This window comes from Lepidochelys kempii, chromosome 14 (genome assembly GCF_965140265.1).
Source record: "Lepidochelys kempii isolate rLepKem1 chromosome 14, rLepKem1.hap2, whole genome shotgun sequence".
Classification (NCBI taxonomy): Eukaryota; Metazoa; Chordata; order Testudines; family Cheloniidae; genus Lepidochelys; species Lepidochelys kempii.
The window spans coordinates 35,065,841-35,085,504 of record NC_133269.1 but is presented as its reverse complement, the minus strand read 5'-3'; the positions used below and the strand labels follow the sequence as shown (position 1 = coordinate 35,085,504).

The 19,664-nt window shown below is 42.7% G+C and overlaps 1 protein-coding gene and 1 pseudogene across 1 annotated transcript; both read left to right on the top strand.

The window, feature by feature from the left end:
• Window positions 1-937: 937 nt before the first annotated feature.
• On the top strand, window positions 938-4,866 carry LOC140898162 (olfactory receptor 6B1-like; annotated as a pseudogene).
• A 9,051-nt stretch (window positions 4,867-13,917) lies between these two features.
• LOC140898161 (olfactory receptor 11A1-like) lies at window positions 13,918-14,868 on the top strand. Its single transcript, XM_073311597.1, has one exon. The coding sequence runs from the start codon at window positions 13,918-13,920 to the stop codon at window positions 14,866-14,868; it is 951 nt and encodes a 316-aa protein (XP_073167698.1).
• Window positions 14,869-19,664: the final 4,796 nt, after the last annotated feature.

The following is a 19,664-nucleotide window of genomic DNA, read 5'->3' as shown; positions in this document are numbered from 1 at the left end:
TCCAAAAACCCAGGCATGAAGTGCCTATAAAAATTAGCGAACCCAAGGAAGCACTGCAGCTCCTTGATGTTCCATGGAGGCCACCCAGGTCCGAACAGTGTTCACCTTCCTGGGGTCCATCCAAAGGCTCTCAGAGTAACCCAAGTACTCCATGGAGTGATGGTCAAAGCTGCCCCCTTTTGTTTGCAACATGGGGAGTTCCATCTCTCAACCCATTCAGGTGTACCTCGCACCCCTTGGAACATGCTGGATAGGACCACTGCCTCCATGTCCCACAAGGACAGCCTTCTACAAGTGTTAGGGGTGGTCCAGACAAACTGTCAGGATCCTGGACAAAGGTAGGCAGGAGTAGTGGCAGGAGCTTGGGGTCCCAGTCAAGCTGAGGGTCAGTGTCAAAGACAGAGTCAGGAATTGGGCTGAAGCTGAATACCAGGTATTGGTGTCCCACTCTCAGGTTCCAGGGGTCGATCAGGAGTCAGAATCCAAGTCAGAGCAGAGGTCAGTACCGTGCATTCAGGAACAGAGAGGCAGGGCGGTTGTGGCAGCTAGTTGGAATCCATGTTGTTCCCTGGACACTTCCTGGTGCGCCCCATGGGCACATATGGGAGTCAAGACCACTGTCAGTCCGATCACTCGAGGTGAAGCTTACTGTGGCACCCAACCACTGCAGATTGTGGGCCGCAGGGAATAAATCAGCTGCAGCTGCTGGCAGGTGGCTGCGTGGAGCTATTAGTTACCTGGTAACGCTACAGGTTCAAGTCCTGCTGATACTTACAGCCACTTTGGGTGGCTTGCTCAAAGGTAGATAAGGGTTATATTCTGCAGGAACCCACACGTGGTAGATGTAGACAGATCTCAATGGTGCGGTGCTCAAAAGGACAATCCTAGGAAAAGTCCCTTGGGGGAAATGCATGAACCAGTTTACTAGAGAGATAAGATGGGTGAGGTAATATCTTTTATTGAACCAACTTCTGTTAGTGAGAGAGACAAGCTTTTAGCTACTATACTGCATGAACCAGTGTAGTCAGGTTCAGATGCCCTTCTCAACCCCCCAGGGGACCTTTGGGCAGGAACCCTGAACTAAAGGACTTTGAAGTGGATAAAAAAAACAGCCTGTGGCTCAAAGGGTTAATGTGATGCTTGGATATATAAACAGGGTAATCTAGAGTAAAGAGGCTATTTTACCTCTGAATTTGGCCCTGGTGTGACCACTGCTGGAATTCTGTGTCCAGTTGTGGTGCCCACAATTCATGAAGGATGTTGAAAAACTGGAGAGGGTTCAGCGAAGAGCCATGAGGATGACTAAAGGATTCAAAAACCTGCCTATTTGTGATTGAACTCCTTGAGTCTATCTGTTCAGCTGAACAAGGAGAAGGTTAAGGGGTGGACTAATCACAATCTGTAAGCAACCATGTGGGGAACAGAAATGTGATGATGGAGGGCTCTTCAACCTAGCAGAGAAAGGTAGAACAAGATCCAATGGCTGGAAATTGAAGCTAGACAATTAATACTGGAAATAAGGCACAGTTTTTATCAGTGAGGGTAATTAACCATTGGAACAATTTACCAAAGAGTCATGGTGGATTTCCCATCAGTGGAAATTTTTAAATCTAGATCGGGTATTTTTTTTCTCAAGGGTCTGCTCTAGTTCAAACAGGAATTAATTCAGGGAAGTCTCACAGCCTGTGTTACACAGCGGTTCAGACTATATGATCCCAGGGACCCTTTCTGGCCTTGGAATTTATGAATCTATGAATAAGTGGGGAGAGATTCTGACTGGGGTGTCAGACTGTCCAGAGGCCGTGACTGCAGGGGGAAATCTGCCTCATTGTTCTTGGGGGTGTACCTGGGTTAAGTGGAACCTGCTTCAACTGGCAAGGAAAGGCAGTGTTTCGATAAGACAATATGTGCATAGGATTTTATTGTTTTAACCCTGTTTCCCTCTGCTAACTATGTTTCTGTGAACCAATTGATCACACCTGTTTTTGAAGAGTCCATCCTGAGTCACTAGAGGTTCACTTTGGTCACAGTGTTCCCGAGAGGATTCCATTGAAGGGAACAAAGCCAATTGTAGCTGCTGAAGATAAATACAGCTGGTGAAACAGGGACGCTGTAGCCTGCAGACCCATAGCACCCATTCTATAGACGTGGGAGATAGATAGATGGATATACAGCTGATTACTTAAGAAGTAACAGTAACACACATTTGGATAAACTTTGTCATGAGAAGAGACATGAGATGACATGAATCAAACGATGTGTGTCTAAATGGCTGCCCATTAGTGTGGTCTCAGGCCCATCAATATAGCAACTGAGTTCTTGGTCTAATTTGAGAGAGGTTGACATATTGTTGAATCTGCTACATAAAACTTATCCATAATATATCCAAAGAGTCAACATGGAAGCCAGCTCTATTCCCGCAACTCCATTATCAGAGCATGGGGTTTCCTTTCCCCCAACTTCTTCTTTGCTGAATTAAAGCTTAAGTCTGTTTTCTCCAGTTATCGCCAAGAAGTGTTTTTCTCTTCTTCAGTTTTTATTCTTCCTAGATACACCCTATGGCAAACACAGAAGGGAGGAATCAAATATCCATCACAGAATTCATCCTCCTGGGATTCGGGGATCTCCCTGAACTGCTGACCCTTCTTTTTCTGCTGTTTCTAGTGATCTACCTTCTGACCTTGGCTGGGAACATCTTCAACATTGCTCTTGTTCTGTCTGATTGGCACTTTCACACCCCCGCGTACTTCTTCCTGGGGAACTTGTCCTGCTTGGAAACCTGCTACACCTCGACCATCCTGCCCAGGATTCTGGCCAGTCTCCTGATTGGGGACAAAACCATTTCTGTCAGTGGCTGTATGACACAATTTTATTTTGTTAAGTTTTAGTAGATGCAGAATGCTGTCTGCTAGCAGTGATGTCTTATGATCGGTATATAGCGATATGCAAACTGCTTCATTATGCAGCCCTCATGAATGGCAGGTTCTGCCTGCAGCTAGCAGCTGGGTCTTGAATAAATAGATTTCTGGCTATGACCATAGTAATAGTTCTTATGTTACAATTAACTTTCTGTGGCCCCAATGAACTTGATCATTTCTACTGTGAATCCACAGAAATAATAAATCACTACTGCAGTGACACCAACCGGACGGAGCTTGCCAATACCATTGTGGCTGCTATATTCACTCTGCCCCCATTTGTTTTAACCGTGACCTCCTACATGTGTATCATCTTCACCATTCTGAGAATCCCTCCACCGTCGGGAGGCAAAAGGCCTTTTCCACCTGCTCCTCTCACCTCATCGTGGTGACAATTTTCTATGGAACCCTAATCATTGTCTACATGCTACCAAAAACCAACACACTAAGAGGCCTAAACAAAGTGTTCTCTGGCTTTTACACAATTCTATGTTACTATGTTATATTACACAATTTACACAACTCCTATGGCCAATCCCTTCATATGCAGCCTGAGAAACAGAGAGGTGAAGGTTTCAGAGTGGTAGCTGTGTTAGTCTGCATCAGCAAAATCAACAAGGAGTCTTTGTGGCACCTTAGAGACTTACATTTGTTAGTGTCTGAGGTGCCACAAGGACTCCTCAGTTTTTCTGGAGAGTTGAAGGAGGCCCTGAGAAAAATTGTCAATATATGTGTAGATTTTACAAGAATTTAGAAATCACAAGGGTGTTTTTTTTTCTTATTGTATTAAGAGAAAATGCTGAAACTCAGAGCTGATTTATTGTGTTGCAAAGACAGATTCTGGGTGGTCCCTAGTTCTGGCTAGGTCTTTGGGAATGAGATGCTATAATATTTGTGTATGTGCAAATATCTGAAATGTGAGATCAATCAATACCAGGATCTTTATATTCAGAATAAAATTGAACTGTATTACACTTGGTTTGAGTTAGGCAATCCCATACACTAAGCCCAATTAAGAATATAAAATAAAAAAAACAATTTAGACTGGGATTATCAAAGGATCCTAAGAGGGTTAGGCATCCAAATTTCAATGGGATTGTGTTACCTAACTCCCTTAGGTCCCTTGAAAATCCCAGTTGAATGACAAAATATTTGAAAGTATATATTTATTTTGGGTGCCTCACCCCCCACTTGAGACATCAGGATTTTTCAGAGTACATAGAATTTTCATAATCTGTTGTGTGTTCAATGCTGGGAAATGATCAGTTAACATCATCCTATCTAGGTGTATGTCAGGGCTGTCACCAACATATTAACTGAGCACCTCCTGGTCATTAACAATGGGACACCTCAAGAAAGAAGAGTTTGTTGATATGGGGAGAAATTATACCAATTTGAAGAAATATGGACCCTCTTTGTTGATACTTTTGAATAAAGAATGCTGAAATAATGCCTGACTTCCATTCCACAGGACCTCTCTGCTTTCTCCCTCCTACTTCCTGCTCCCGTTCCCAACTTACATTTTTTGCTAATTTGTGTCTTTTTTAAATGGTTGTTACCCCCTTCCTCTCTTGCAATGTTTGTCTGATTTAGTACTGTCTAGTCTTGAATCTCTGGCAAGTTGTAAAGTTGCATAATTGCATTTTTAACTAGCCTGTAAAATATGCACTGTTGGGTAACATGTACAGGTTGAAACACTTGTTCTTGTTAATTTCTTTTTGAAAATTAATAAAAAATGAATCACAAAAATAAAATGACAGGACTCCTCACAATACTCCCAGGAGGTAGGGACTTAATATCCCCGTATTGCAGAGGCACAAGGCAGATTACGGGATATGCCCAAATCCATGCAGGAAATCTGTGGTTGAGCTGGAAATTGAATGCAGATGTCCCATATCATGCTCCAGGGTCCTATCAGTATTCCATCCTTCAGCACCTGAGAGGGTAAAGCCTCCTCATTCCCATTGGTTCACCTCCTGTGCCTTCTACTGGCCACAAAATACTGACCCCACAAGCAGAAGGTAAGGTTTGAGAAACAGGCATTTATTCACTGTAAGAGCCATTGGATGGCAAACAAGGCAACTGATGACAAAGGGGATGCTGTACTGTTTATTCACTTCCGCAGGTAGGTATTGTAGTTGTAAGAATGCTTGATAGAGATCTTGTAGGTGTTTGTCTCTGTCTGAGGGGTTGGAGCAAATGCGGTTGTATCGCAGAGCTTGGCTGTAGACAATGGATCGTGTGGTGTGGTCAGGGTGAAAGCTGGAGGCATGTAGGTAGGAATAGCGGTCAGTAGGTTTCCGGTATATGGTGGTGTTTATATGACCATCGTTTATTAGCACTGTAGCGTCCAGGAAGTGGATCTCTTGTGTGGACTGGACCAGGCTGAGGTTGATGGTGGGATGGAAATTGTTGAAATCATGGTGGAATTCCTCAAGGGCTTCTTTTCCATGGGTCCAGATGATGAAGATGTCATCAATATAGCACAAGTAGAGTAGGGGCATTAGGGGACGAGAGGTGAGGAAGCGTTGTTCTAAGTCAGCCATAAAAATGTTGGCACACTGTGAGGCCATGCGGGTACCCATAGCAGTGCCACTGATTTGAAGGTATACCTTGTCCCCAAATGTAAAATAGTTATGGGTAAGGACAAAGTCAGAAAGTTCAGCCACCAGGTTAGCCGTGACATTATCGGGGATAGTGTTCTTGACGGCTTGTAGTCCATCTTTGTGTGGAATGTTGGTGTAGAGGGCTTCTACATCCATAGTGGCCAGGATGGTGTTATCAGGAAGATCACTGATGAACTGTAGTTTCCTCAGGAAGTCAGTGGTGTCTCGAAGGTAGCTGGGAGTGCTGGTAGCGTAAGGCCTGAGGAGGGAGTCTACACAGCCAGACAATCCTGCTATCAGGGTGCCAATGCCTGAGATGATGGGGCACCCAGGATTTCCATGTTTATGGATCTTGGGTAGTAAATAGAATATCCCAGGTCGGGGTTCCAGGGGTGTGTCTGTGCGGATTTGAACTTGTGCTTTTTCAGGGAGTTTCTTGAGCAAATGCTGTAGTTTCTTTTGGTAACTCTCAGTGGGATCAGAGGGTAATGGCTTGTAGAAAGTGGTGTTGGAGAGCTGCCGAGCAGCTTCTTGTTCATATTCCGACCTATTCATGATGACAACAGCACCTCCTTTGTCAGCCTTTTTGATTATGATGTCAGAGTTGTTTCTGAGGCTACTACCCAAGATCCATAAACCTGGAAATCCTGGGCGCCCCATCATCTCAGGCATTGGCACCCTGACAGCAGGATTGTCTGGCTATGTAGACTCCCTCCTCAGGCCTTACGCTACCAGCACTCCCAGCTACCTTCGAGACACCACTGACTTCCTGAGGAAACTACAATCCATCAGTTATCTTCCTGATAACACCATCCTGGCCACTATGGATGTAGAAGCCCTCTACACCAACATTCCACACAAAGATGGACTACAAGCCGTCAAGAACACTATCCCCGATAATGTCACGGCTAACCTGGTGGCTGAACTTTCTGACTTTGTCCTTACCCATAACTATTTTACATTTGGGGACAAGGTATACCTTCAAATCAGCGGCACTGCTATGGGTACCCGCATGGCCCCACAGTATGCCCACATTTTTATGGCTGACTTAGAACAACGCTTCCTCAGCTCTCGTCCCCTAGTGCCCCTCTTCTACTTGCACTACACTGATGACATCTTCATCATATGGACCCACAGGAAGGAGGTCCTTGAAGAATTCCACCGGGATTTCAACAATTTCCACCCCACCATCAACTTGAGCCTGGACCAGCCCACACAAGAGATCCACTTCCTGGACACTACAGTGCTAATAAACGATGGTCACATAAACACCACCCTATACCGGAAACCTGCTGACCACTGTTCCTACCTACATGCCTCCAGCTTTCACCCTGACCACACCACACCATCCATTGTCTACAGCCAAGTTCTGCGGTACAGCCGCATTTGCTCCAACCCCTCAGACAGAGACAAACACCTACAAGATCTCTATCAAGCATTCTTACAACTACAATACCCACCTGCAGAAGTGAAGAAACAGATTGATAGAGCCAGAAGAGTTCCCAGAAGTCACCTACTACAGGACAGGCCTAACAAAGAAAATAACAGAACACCACTAGCTGTCACCTTCAACCCCCAACTAATACCCCTCCAATGCATTATTAAGGATCTACAACCTATCCTGAAGGATGACCCAACACTCTCACAAATCTTGGGAGACAGGCCAGTCCTTGCTTACAGACAGCCCCCCAACCTGAAGCAAATACTCACCAGCAACCACATACAACACAACCACTAACCCAGGAACCTATCCTTGCAACAGAGCCCGTTGCCAACTGTGCCCACATATCTATTCAGGGGACACCATCACAGGGCCTAATAACATCAGCCACACTATCAGAGGCTCATTCACCTGCACATCCACCAATGTGAGATATGCCATCATGTGCCAGCAATGCCCCTCTGCCATGTACATTGGTCAAACTGGACAGTCTCTACGTAAAAGAATAAATGGACACAAATCAGATGTCAAGAATTATAACATTCATAAACCAGATTTCAGAGTAACAGCCGTGTTAGTCTGTATTCGCAAAAAGAAAAAGAGTACTTGTGGCACCTTAGAGACTAACCAATTTATTTGAGCATAAGCTTTCGTGAGCTACAGCTCGCTTCATCAGATGCATACTGTGGAAAGTGTAGAAGATCTTATTATATATATATATATATATTATATATATTCATGCTTTGTGTGTGTATAATAAGATCTTCTACACTTTCCACAATATGCATCCAATGAAGTGAGCTGTAGCTCATGAAAGCTTATGCTCAAAGAAATTGGTTAGTCTCTAAGGTGCCACAAGTACTCCTTTTCTTTTATTCATAAACGAGTCGGAGAACACTTGAATCTCTCTGGTCACGCGATTACAGACATGAAAGTTGCGATATTACAACAGAAAAACTTCAAATCCAGACTCCAGCGAGAGACTGTTGAATTGGAATTCATTTGCAAATTGGATACAGTTAACTTAGGCTTGAATAGAGACTGGGAGTGGCTAAGTCATTATGCAAGGTAACCTATTTCCCCTTGTTTTTTCCTACCCTCCCTCCCCCAGACGTTCTTGAAAAACCCTGGATTTGAGCTGGAAATGGCCCACCATGATTATCATACACATTGTAAGGAGAATGATCACTTTAGATAAGCTATTACCAACAGGAGAGTGGGTTTGGGGAGAGAGAAAACCTTTTGTAGTAGTAAACACCCATTTTTTCATGGTTTGTATGTATAAAAAGGTCTTCTGTACTTTCCACAGTATGCATCCGATGAAGTGAGCTGTTAAGCTCACGAAGTACTCCTTTTCTTTTTGCGAATACAGACTAACATGGCTGTTACTCTGAAACTTGATTTACTGTGTAATACTCTGATGCTGTGTGGCCCTTGTTTCTCCCTCCATTTTTGGTGATCTGCGCTTATAACTCTTGAGGATGTATAAAGATTTGAAAGTCTAAGAGGAATCAATACCAGTACTGTTAGTCAGAATAAAATTGAACTGTATTTTACTTGCTGAATGTGAGTAAATGATATCTTGGTGAATTCCATACACTGAAATAACTTAGGGCTAGATCCACAAAGGGACTTAAGCGTTGCAATGACTCAACTTTAGCGCCATACCAGCCAGTAGAAACCTCAGCCCTGAGTTTGGCAGCCAGGCTCCCTATACGGTGCATGGGGAGAAGTAGGCGGCTAAGAAAGGGATCCCCAGAGGCCAGCATGCAGAGCAAGGAGTTACCTCATCTAGCCAAGCAGAATAGCCGGTTAGAAGAGAGTTGCCTTACCCCCATCTCTCCCCTAGAGTTAGGCATTATCTCTGTTTGCGATTTTCAGCTGGGAACCCTAAGGGGGGTGGGGGGCACTCAACAGGGTGTTGGAGACCCAGGTTCAGTCCCCACCCCCCTCTAATGTGGAGCAGGGATTTGACTGTGGGTCCCACACTGAAATGATTATATTGACTGTACCCAATTGGACAATGAATTGGCTAGTGTGAATGTATAACACTGTCTTCTACAGGACAGAATCTGTACTGTTTGGTTGCTTATCAAACACTCCAGTAGACCAATCAGAGGCCTATAGTTCTGGTACAAGATTATCTAATTTGTACAATTCCTGTGGCACTGAAGATCCACATGATCCTGAAACTTGTCAGGGATTTGGGAAGAACTTGTTTGTACTTTATAATCTCAGGTTATAACCTCAATGCTTGGGTGCTCTGGGCTTTTCCAAGAAGCCGAAAGTAATTTTCCAAATTCTCACAGGAATTCAGTGGGATTTTGCTGTATATTGTATACATTACCCCCCTTTTAAAATCCCAGCCTAAATATGTAAAGCACCTTGTTCTACCTGCATTTTATCTGAGTTTCAATCGGGTAACATTATGAAAGACACATAAGCTAACATCAAAAGTGACTTAGGAGCCTGTCCTGTTGACTTTCAGTGAGACTTCGGCTGCTAAGCCTTGGTAATTAAGACACTTTTGAAAATAGGATTTAGGCACCTAAATCGCTTAGACACTTTTGAAAATGTTACCTGAACTGATTATCCAATGTTATTGGAGGGGGACTGGGTACAAGTGTGGCTGCTATTGAAGGCAACAGGAGGTTTCTTTGGAGAAAGTGCAAGCTCAGCTAACTATCTTGAGATTTTCAAAGCTGCTTAAGGGAATTGAATGCGACATTGGTGTCTAAATCACTTAGAAAAGGAGGACTTGTGGCACCTTAGAGACTAACAAATTTATTTGAGCACAAACTTTCGTGAGCTACAGCTCACTTCATCGATGCATCTGATGAAGTGAGCTGTAGCTCACGAAAGTTTATGCTCAAATAAATTTGTTAGTCTCTAAGGTGCCACGAGTACTTCTTTTCTTTTTGCAGATAGAGACTAACATGTCTGCTACTCTGAAATAAATCACTTAGGCAGCTCTGGCAATCTCAGCCATGAACTTTATTCCTAAGCCCGTTGCCAACTGTGCCCACATATCTATTCAGGGGACACCATCACAGGGCCTAATAACATCAGCCACACTATCAGAGGCTCGTTCACCTGCACATCTACCAATGTGATCTATGCCATCATGTGCCAGCAATGCCCCTCTGCCGTGTACATTGGCGAAACTGGACAGTCTCTACGTAAAAGAATAAATGGACACAAATCAGACGTCAAGAATTGTAACATTCAAAAACCAGTCGGAGAACACTTCAATCTCTTTGGTCACTGGATTACAGACCTAAAAGTGGCAATTCTTCAACAAAAAAAACTTCAAAAACAGACTCCAACAAGAGACTGCTGAATTGGAATTAATTTGCAAACTGGATACAATTCACTTAGGCTTGAATAAAGACTGGGAGTGGACGTGTCATTACACAAAGTAAAACTATTTCTCCTTGTTTATTTCCCCTCCTACTGTTCTTGTAAAGTGCTGGAAATGGCCCACCTTGATTATCGCTACAAAAGGTCCTTCCCCACCTCCTCCCACTCTCCTGCTGGTAATAGCTCACCTTTCCTGGTCACTCTTGTTACAGTCTGTATGGTAACACCCATTGTTTCATGTTCTCTGTGTATATAAAATCTTCCTACTATATTTTCCACTGAATGCATCCAATGAAGTGAGCTGTAGCTCACGAAAGCTTATGCTCTAATAAATTTGTTAGTCTCTAATGGTGCCACAAGTCCTCCTTTTCTTTTTGAGGGATACAGACTAACACGGCTGCTACTCTGAAACCTAGAATTAATTAGTTATTACTTCACAATCAAAATAACATTCACTCAGGAAACAGAAATTTGTTTAAGGATGAAAAGTGTTTTCTCTCTCCATGACTTTCCCTTTGAGACTAGAAGTTTGACTTTGCTGACATCGCCTAGAAAAAAATGAAACACTAACTTTTCCTTATCCGTTACGTTCCCCACAGCAGTCGTGCCTCGGGAGACTGCACCTTCCCACAAAAGGATATATAATGAATCAGAGAAGACATTCCCCATTTGGCGCAGGGTGTGATGCACAGGACATGTTACCAGACATAACAGAGGCACGGTAGCTTTGATGGATGTTCTATGTACTGTGCACATGGAAGTATATGAATGTGGTGGAGAGAGAAGATGGACTGAATAAGCTGGATCCTGGTCCCCGGAATGCTGCGTGAGGAGGTGACATCAGATTCAAGTTTGTGACTCACCCGTCTTAGAGGTAAATCTACCTTTTCCTGCCCACTCTTTGACTCTTGAGGTTTTTGAAGCAATGTAAGTTTGTTGGATTCCCATGAAATTAGTTATCTAAGGGGAATTTCACAATGATCTCTCTTTAAACTCTCTACCCAAAGCAATATGACTGAATTTGGAAAAAGAAAATATCTCTCAGGTCACTGCTATCCTAGCTCCTTGTATGGCCCCCATCACCATGGTATCTGGGCACCTCACTGTTTTTAATGTATCTATCCTCCCATCACCCCGTGAGGTGCTATTATCCCAGCTTTACAGACGGGGACCTTACACCCAGAGGGACAGATTTATAGAGGTGTTTCAGCACCTAAAGACACAGACACCCCTAGTGGGATATTTAATCGATGGGCGTTAGGTACCACACCTACTCAGGCATCTGTGTGCACTTCTACGTACCTACCGGCATTTGGAAATCTGGCCTGAAAGTCACACAAGGAGTTTGTGAAGAAGCAGGGAATTGAACCAACATCTCTCAAGTCCAAAGTGAGCTCTTCAAACACTGGCACATCCTTCATTCCTCTTTGAGCTTCCCTCCATACTACATACAGGACTGTGCCCTTGATGGCAGCTCTCCCCTCACTGGGGTGTTGAGAGCATTAGTGAGATGAGGTGGGTAAAACAGAGCTGATATTTGCTGCTGTGCTCAGAGCTCAGGGTACAGACATTGGCTATAAGTAGGCTTGGCAGAATTTGCTTTTCTTTTTCTTTTGCCCTTTTGATGATTAATATTGGGATTTTTACCTTTACGATTATTCCCAATTTTTCACTATTTCAATTATTACAGTTGCAGGAAATGCAGTGGTGGTAGGTTGGGGTCAGGGTTAGGGCAGTGGGGATGCGGGGGGCTCCCAGCAGTGACAGGAGGGATACAGTTCACTTTCTGCCAGCTGAGGGGTTCAAGACACCAAAGTGAAAGGGGCAGGGAAGGCGGCTGCTCTGGCCCAGTGGAGCAGAGATCCATGGCCAGGGCTGTGAGCGTGTCACTCATGTGACAGCTGGGTGCAGAGGGCTCTTGCACAGCTGCAGGGCCAGTGACACCCAACCCTGCAGGTGTAAGGCGCAGCAGGAGGCTGGACTAATATCGACTGTTACTGATCTTTCCTGTTGTTGATTTCAGTGTCTCAGCTGATATTGACGTTTACCAATATCTATTGACTGAAATCAAATCCTGCGGAGCTATAAGTGTCAAAGAAGGCTCAAGGAAATCAATGGGCCCCATCCTTGAAGTCAGTGGAGATTTTATCTTTGACTTCACCGAGAGAAGGCTCAGACCGAACAGAATTATTCCCGATTTGTAAAATTAACTCTGTGCATAGCTGTACACAGAATCAGGTCCTTACTTAGCAGTTAATAAAGATTAGTAAATTGGTCCAATAAAAGATATTACCTCACCCACCTTCTTTCTCTAAGGATTAGTAATGGCAAGAGAGATTGTGGCTCTCTCATCTGTCATTCCTAACAAAAAGATGGGGGAGAGAGAGAATTAATATTTTTAACCACTGTTAAAGAAGAAGAGGATAAGAAATAGAGCAGATTTTTTTTTCAAATGGAATATTTTTGCATCAGAAAATGTCAGTTCATTGAGATCAAAATGTTCCATGGGTACATATCAATTTCTACAAAATTTTGTTTAGGAAAAATGTTATTGTACATATTTTATAAAATAATATCAAATGAAATAAAATATAAAAATAAACTAATATAAAATAAATTTAAATTATAAAATAGGATTCAAATAAAATACAATAAATATTTAAAATAACATAAGTAATATAAAATAAAAAATAGTCAAGAAATAAAATTAAAAATAGATAAATACATTTGAAAAAAGACAAAGTTGGACTGAAAACCAACATTTGAAATCATGGAATTGTTGATGAAATGGAAATGTGGGTTCCACACCACTATCATAATATGAAAATAGCAAATTGTATAAAATTAGAAATTGATAAAGAGAGTTTTTTCTTGCAATAGAGGATAAATGTCTACCTAAAACGGTGGTTTCTAGCTGGATTTTTGTTTGTTTGTTTGTTTATTTTTAATGAAGTTTGGGTCTCTGTGTAGAGTGTCCCACTGCAGGACAATGAAATATTGTCCTAGGGAACGACAGGTATTTGCCTGTTTAGGATAAAAACTTTCAAAGGGCGCTAATAGCGTTAGACTGTCCATTTCCATTGCAATTCACCTGGAGTTGGCCGCCCAGCCACTACAGTTCCGAGCCTTATTTGCTTGGTTTGTTTCTTTGTTGTGGCTTCCCCTAAAATATAAAATCCTGACCTGTTTCAGCAGTGGAACTCCAGCCTGTCAAAGGACACTGTTCTGCTTTGATAGACCAGGAAGTGAAATGTATGACTGTTTGAACCAATATCTATCTGTGTTTCTGTATGGTTGTACATGAGACCCATCACCACAGTACTTAGGTGCTTGGTGTGATCTGTCCAGTTACAACACAGGTTTCCAGAGAGATTCACGTTTTGTTTAACCGGCAGTCTGATCAGATATGAAATCTATCCCAGGGGTCAAGTGAGATGTTTTTTTCCCCATTTCCCATCCCCTAGCCTCCACTCTCTACTTAGCTATTGTTCAATAGCTAGTTGGGGGACAATGAAAACAATGCTAATGTTTTATTGAGTGAATGTTCTTCATTTATATCCCAGAGTGAATTTCTTTCCCGTAGACACAACCTATGATGAATCCAGAACAGGGAAATCAAACATCCATTGCAGAATTCATCCTCCTGGGATTCGGCACTCTCCCTGAACTGCAAATCCTTCTTTTCCTGCTGTTTCTAGTGATCTACTTTACAACCATGGCTGGGAACATCCTCATTGTGGTGCTTATTGTGGTTTATCGCCACCTTCACAACCCCATGTACTTCTTCCTTGGGAACTTGTCCTGCCTGGAGACCTGCTACACTTCAACCATCCTGCCCAGCATGCTGGACGGTCTCTTGAGTGGGACAAAAACTATTTCATATAGTGGGTGTCTCACACAGTATTATTTCTTTTCTTCTCTAGTTATTACAGAATGCCTTCTCTTATCGGTAATGTCATATGATCGGTATTTAGCAATATGCAATCCAATGCACTATGCAGCCCGTATGAGTGGCAGGTCTTGCCTCCAGTTTATAGGTGGCTCTTGGACAGGTGGCTTCCTGTGTACTGGCATAATAATATTGCCGATATCCCAGTTATCTTTCTGTGGCCCCAATGTTATTGACCATTTCTTTTGTGATCCTATTCCCCTGATAAATCTCTCCTGTAATGATCCTCACCTGATGGAAATGTTGGCTTTCACACTCAGCTTGATTTTCTTACTGGTCCCATTCCTAATTACCTTGATGTCCTACATCTTCATCATTGTGACCATCCTGAGAATCCCTTCCACAAGTGGGAGGCAAAAGGCATTTTCCACTTGCTCCTCCCACCTCATTGTGGTGACCATGTATTATGGAACTCTATTGTTTGCCTATATGTTCCCAACAATCAACACACTGAGAGACTTCAAGAAAGTTCTCTCAGTCATCTACACTATCCTGACTCCCCTGGTCAATCCCCTCATCTACAGCCTGCGAAACAAAGAGGTCAAGGAGGCTCTGAGGAAAGCTAGCCATAAGTTCATGTTTGGACGAGACTAACCCATCAATTTCCAAAGGTTAAAATAAAATAGACATACCATAGACTGGTTTAGTGCCTGAACTGAAGCCTGGTATAGTCCAAGGTTGTGTTCCATTCGCTTATTAGGCTTTCTGTCATACTCTTACAGAGTCACAGCCATAGGAGAAAGTGGAGACAGATAGGTCCTTAAAAAATGGGGTCACAGGTTTTAAGAGGTCTGTGTAAGATACCACAGGTGAGTACTACTGAGCTGGTGGGAGGTTGGAACTTGTGGCTGCTCTAAGTTCAGACAATGAGGGGCGATTGTGCTCAGTGAGAGGGTGCAGGGATAATGGCCCCACTTGGAATGCTGAGCATCCATTCCTTGTATGATGAGAGACTTATATAAACACACACACACACATAAAAATACATGATTCCTTCATTATAAAAATATGGAGTTGATACATCACCATGGAATGCTAATGTTAGGAAATTGTATAATTAAATGGTGTTTCTCATAGTGTATTTCATCCCCAGGATTCCTTCAAAAAGAGTAGAAAAGCAAAAGGAAACCCTCTAACCTGTGCCACAGAACACAGGATGCCCATATAGTGCCCATCTATAAAAAGGGAAGTAACTGCAACTGGGGAATTGCAGACCAGTCAGCTTAACTTCAGTACCCGGAAACATAATGGAGCAAATAATTAAGCAACCAATTTGCAAACACCTAGAAGATAATGAGGTGATAAGTAACCGTCAGCATGCATTTGTCAAGTACAAATCATGTCAAACCAAGCTGATAGCTTTTGTTGACAGGGTAACAAGCCTTGTGGACGGGGTGTAGATGTGGTATATTTTAACTTTAGTAAGGCTTTTGGTATCATTTCACATGACCTTTTCATAAACAAACTAGAGAAAGACAACCTAGATGGAAGTGAGCTGTAGCTCACAAAAGCTTATGCTCAAATAAATTTGTTAGTCTCTAAGGTGACACAAGTACTCCTTTTCTTTTTGCAAATACAGACTAACACATCTGCTACTCTGAAACCTAGATGGAGATACTATAAGGTGGGTGCATAACTGGTTGGAAAACCATTCTCAAAGAGTAGTTATCAGTGGTCCACAGTCATGCTGGAAAGGGGATAACGGTCCACAAGGATCAGTTCTGGGTCCCGTTCTGTTCAATATCTTCATCAATGATTTAGATAATGGCATAGAGAGTACACTTATAAAGTTTGTGGACAATACCAAGCTGGGAGGGGTTGCAAGTGCTTTGGAGGATAGGATTAAAATGATCTGGACAAACTGGAGAAATGGTCTGAAGTAAATAGGATGAAATTCAATAAAGACAAATGCAAAGTACTCCACTTAGGAAGGAACGATCATTTGCACACATGCAAAATGGGAAATGACTGCCTAGGAAGAAGTACTGTGGAAAGAGATCTGGGGGTACTCCCTTGATGATTACTCTCTGGGAAGGTTTTCCAACCAGTTATGCACCCACCTTACAGTACCTCCATCTAGCCTATATTTCCCTAGTTTGTTTCTGCATTACAATGGAATGCTGATAATCTGTTCTAAACTACCAAGTTAAAAGCAGCCGACTGATGGAAAGAGAGGCCAGAGTGACTAATTCACAGTTTAGACACTTGCGGAGCATCTACGCTGCAGCCGGGGGGTGGGAGGGTCGGGGGGTGAATGGCAACTTCTGTAGACGTAGCCACTCTAGCTGTACTCCAGCTAGCTCGCTAAAAATAGAAGCGAGAAAATGGTGGTATCGGCTTCAGTGCCGGCTGCACAAGCAGAATATCCCCTGGGCAAAGGGGCACTGCGGGCAGCAGAGAGTGAGGGATGGGAAAGGGGCAGCTCTGCTGTATCATGGATACTAGGGATAGCAGAGGGTGAAGGCTGGGAAAGGGGCGGCTATACTGGAAAATGGGCATCAGGGAAAGTCAAGGTTAATGTGACACATGTTTTATGCATCCTTTCTAATGATCTCTAGATGGCAGCTGTTCATATGGAATGGCAAATAGTCAGTAATTGTTAAATCCATGACTTCAGTTAAAACTATTGCTTAAGTCATTTAGAGTAAAAAATCTTGGAATTAAAAATTTAAGCCACAGTGTGTGAAGATTCTGGTCCATCCCTGTGTTAGAGCCAATTTTCCGTTTAGACATGTATCCTTCAAAGTGTTAGGCAATGGGATTTCTTCGCTGTCTTCAATAGTTTTGCTGGAGATTATTTAAAAAACAAAACAAAAAAAGAAACCTCTTTTTTCCAGAATACAATGATGTGAGCCACAAATGTTCCACATTTGGGCATTATGAACAACAAAGCTTTGTGGACACACAATTATTCACACTGGTGATACATTGGACTGAGACCTTATGACATGGTTAGGGAGCAAATTATGCTAGGAGAGGACTGGGAATAACAATCTGCTAGTTTGTTTTGCTTTCAGAAATAAGTGCATATTTGTATTCTTCTGTAAAGGCTGGAACAAACCTTTCCTTCAGGACAAGAAGCACAGTTTTGTAGTCAAGTTGCAGAATATATTGCAATACACATAACTGAAACGATTATATTGACTGTACCCAGATCGGACCATGAATTGGCTAGTGTCATAAATATAAAGGGAAGGGTAATCACCTTTAAATCCCTCCTGGCCAGAGGAAAAATCCTTTCACCTGGAAATGGTTAAGAAGCTAAAGGTAACCTCGCTGGCACCTGACCAAAATGACCAATGAGGAGACAAGATACTTTCAAAAGCTGGGAGGAGGGAGAAAAACAAAGGGTCTGGGTCTGTCTGGGTGATGCTTTTGCCAGGGACAGAACAGGAATGGAGTCTTAGAATTTAGTAAGTAATCTAGCTAAGTATGTGTTAGATTATGATTTCTTTAAATGGCTGAGAACATAGCTGTGCTGAATAGAATGAATATTCCTGTCTGTGTGTCTTTTTTGTTACTTAAGGTTTTGCCGAGAGGGATTCTCTATGTTTTGAATGAAATTACCCTGTAAGGTATTTACCATCCTGATTTTACAGAGGTGATTCTTTTTACTGTTTCTTCTATTAAAATGTTTCTTTTCAAGAACTGAATGCTTTTTTCATTGTTCTAAGATCCAAGGGTTAGGGTTCTGTGGTCACCTATGCAAATTGGTGAGGATTTTTACCAAACGTTCCCCAGGAAGTGGGGTGCAAGGGTTGGGAGGATTTTGGGGGGAAAGACGTTTCCAAACGACGTTTTCTCGGGAACCCAGATAAAGTTTGGTGGTGGCAGTGGAAGTCCAAGGGCAAAGGGTAAAATAGTTTGTACCTTGGGGAAGTTTTAACCTAAACTGGTAAAAGTAAGCTTAGGAGGTTTCCATGCAGGTCCCCACATCTGTACCCTAGAGTTCAGAGTGGGGAAGGAACCTTGACAGCTAGTGTCAACATATAACACTGTCCTCTATAGGACGGAATCTGTACTGTTCAGTTGCTTATCAAACATTCCAACAGACCAATTAGAGGCCTACAGTTCTGGTACAAGATTATCTAATTTGTACAACTACTGTGGCACTGAAGATCAGTGTAACCCTGAAACTTGTCAGGGTTTTGGGAACAAACTAGTTGCACTTTATAATCCCAGGTCTCTAACCTCCATGCTTCAATGGTCTGGGCTTTTTGAAGAAGCCTAATGTAGTTAGGTGCCAAACTCTCATAGCAATTCCGTGGGAGTTGGGTGTTTATTGTGTACATTACCAGCCTTTGGAAATCTCAACCTAAATGTGTAAAACACCTTGTTGAATCTGCATTTTATTTGAGCAGCAACCAGCACGTCTCGTTTTATAAATGACTGACCAGTAGCCATTGAAATAAGGGTAACATTTGCAAAAAATCTTCAGCAAACTTGAAAAGTGACATAGGAGCCTAAATCCCATTGCCTTTCAGTGAGATTTAGACTGGTAAGCCTTCGTAACTAAGACGCTTTGGAAAATGGGATGTAGGCTCCTAAATCACTTAGACCCTTTTTAAACTGTTACCCAAACAGATTGAATGAGCTTATTGGATGGGGACTGGGTATACGTGTGCTTGCAATGAAGGGCAAGAGGAGGTTTTATTGCAGAAAATGAAAGATCAGCTAATGCTCTGCTGAGATTTTAAAAACTTTCTAAGGGAACTGGATGGGAACTCAGTGTCTAAATCATTTAAGTGGCTCTGAAAATCTCAGGTGTAAAGTTTATTTCTAGGGTTAATGCGTTATTTCTTGACAGTCAACGTAGCATTCACCCAATAAAGAGAGAGATTTCTTTTAGCATTAGAAGTTTCTTCCCTCTTCAGGACTTTCCCTTTGAGATTAGAAGTTTGACTCTACTGACATAGTGTTTGGTTTATTTTTAGACAAACCTTTCCTTGCTTGTTACGTTCCCCAGAACAGATGTGCCTTGGGAGACTGCACCTTCCCACAGAAGGATGTATAATGAATCAGAAAAGACTTTCCCCACTTGGCGGAGGGTATGAGGCACAGGGCACATTACTTGACACGACAATGACACCTCAGTAGCTGTTCTGGGATATGAGTTCTATTTACTGGGAACATGGAAGTACGTCAATGAGGTGGGGAGAGAAGATGGACTGAATAACCTGGATCCTGGTCCCTGATATGCTAAGTGAGGAGGCGACAACAGAGACTCCAGCTGCTGATCACAGAATGATGTTTGCTTTTTTTGCAACAGTCTTACACTGTTGACTCATATTTAGCTTGTGATCCACTATGACTCCAGATCCCTTTCCGCATGACTCCTTCCTAGGCAGTCCTTTCCCATTGTGTATGTGTGCAACTGATTGTTCCTTCCT

Excerpts from the sequence above, each read along its gene's own strand:
- LOC140898161 (XM_073311597.1), top strand. The coding sequence starts at position 13,918 with ATGATGAATCCAGAACAGGGAAATCAAACATCCATTGCAGAATTCATC.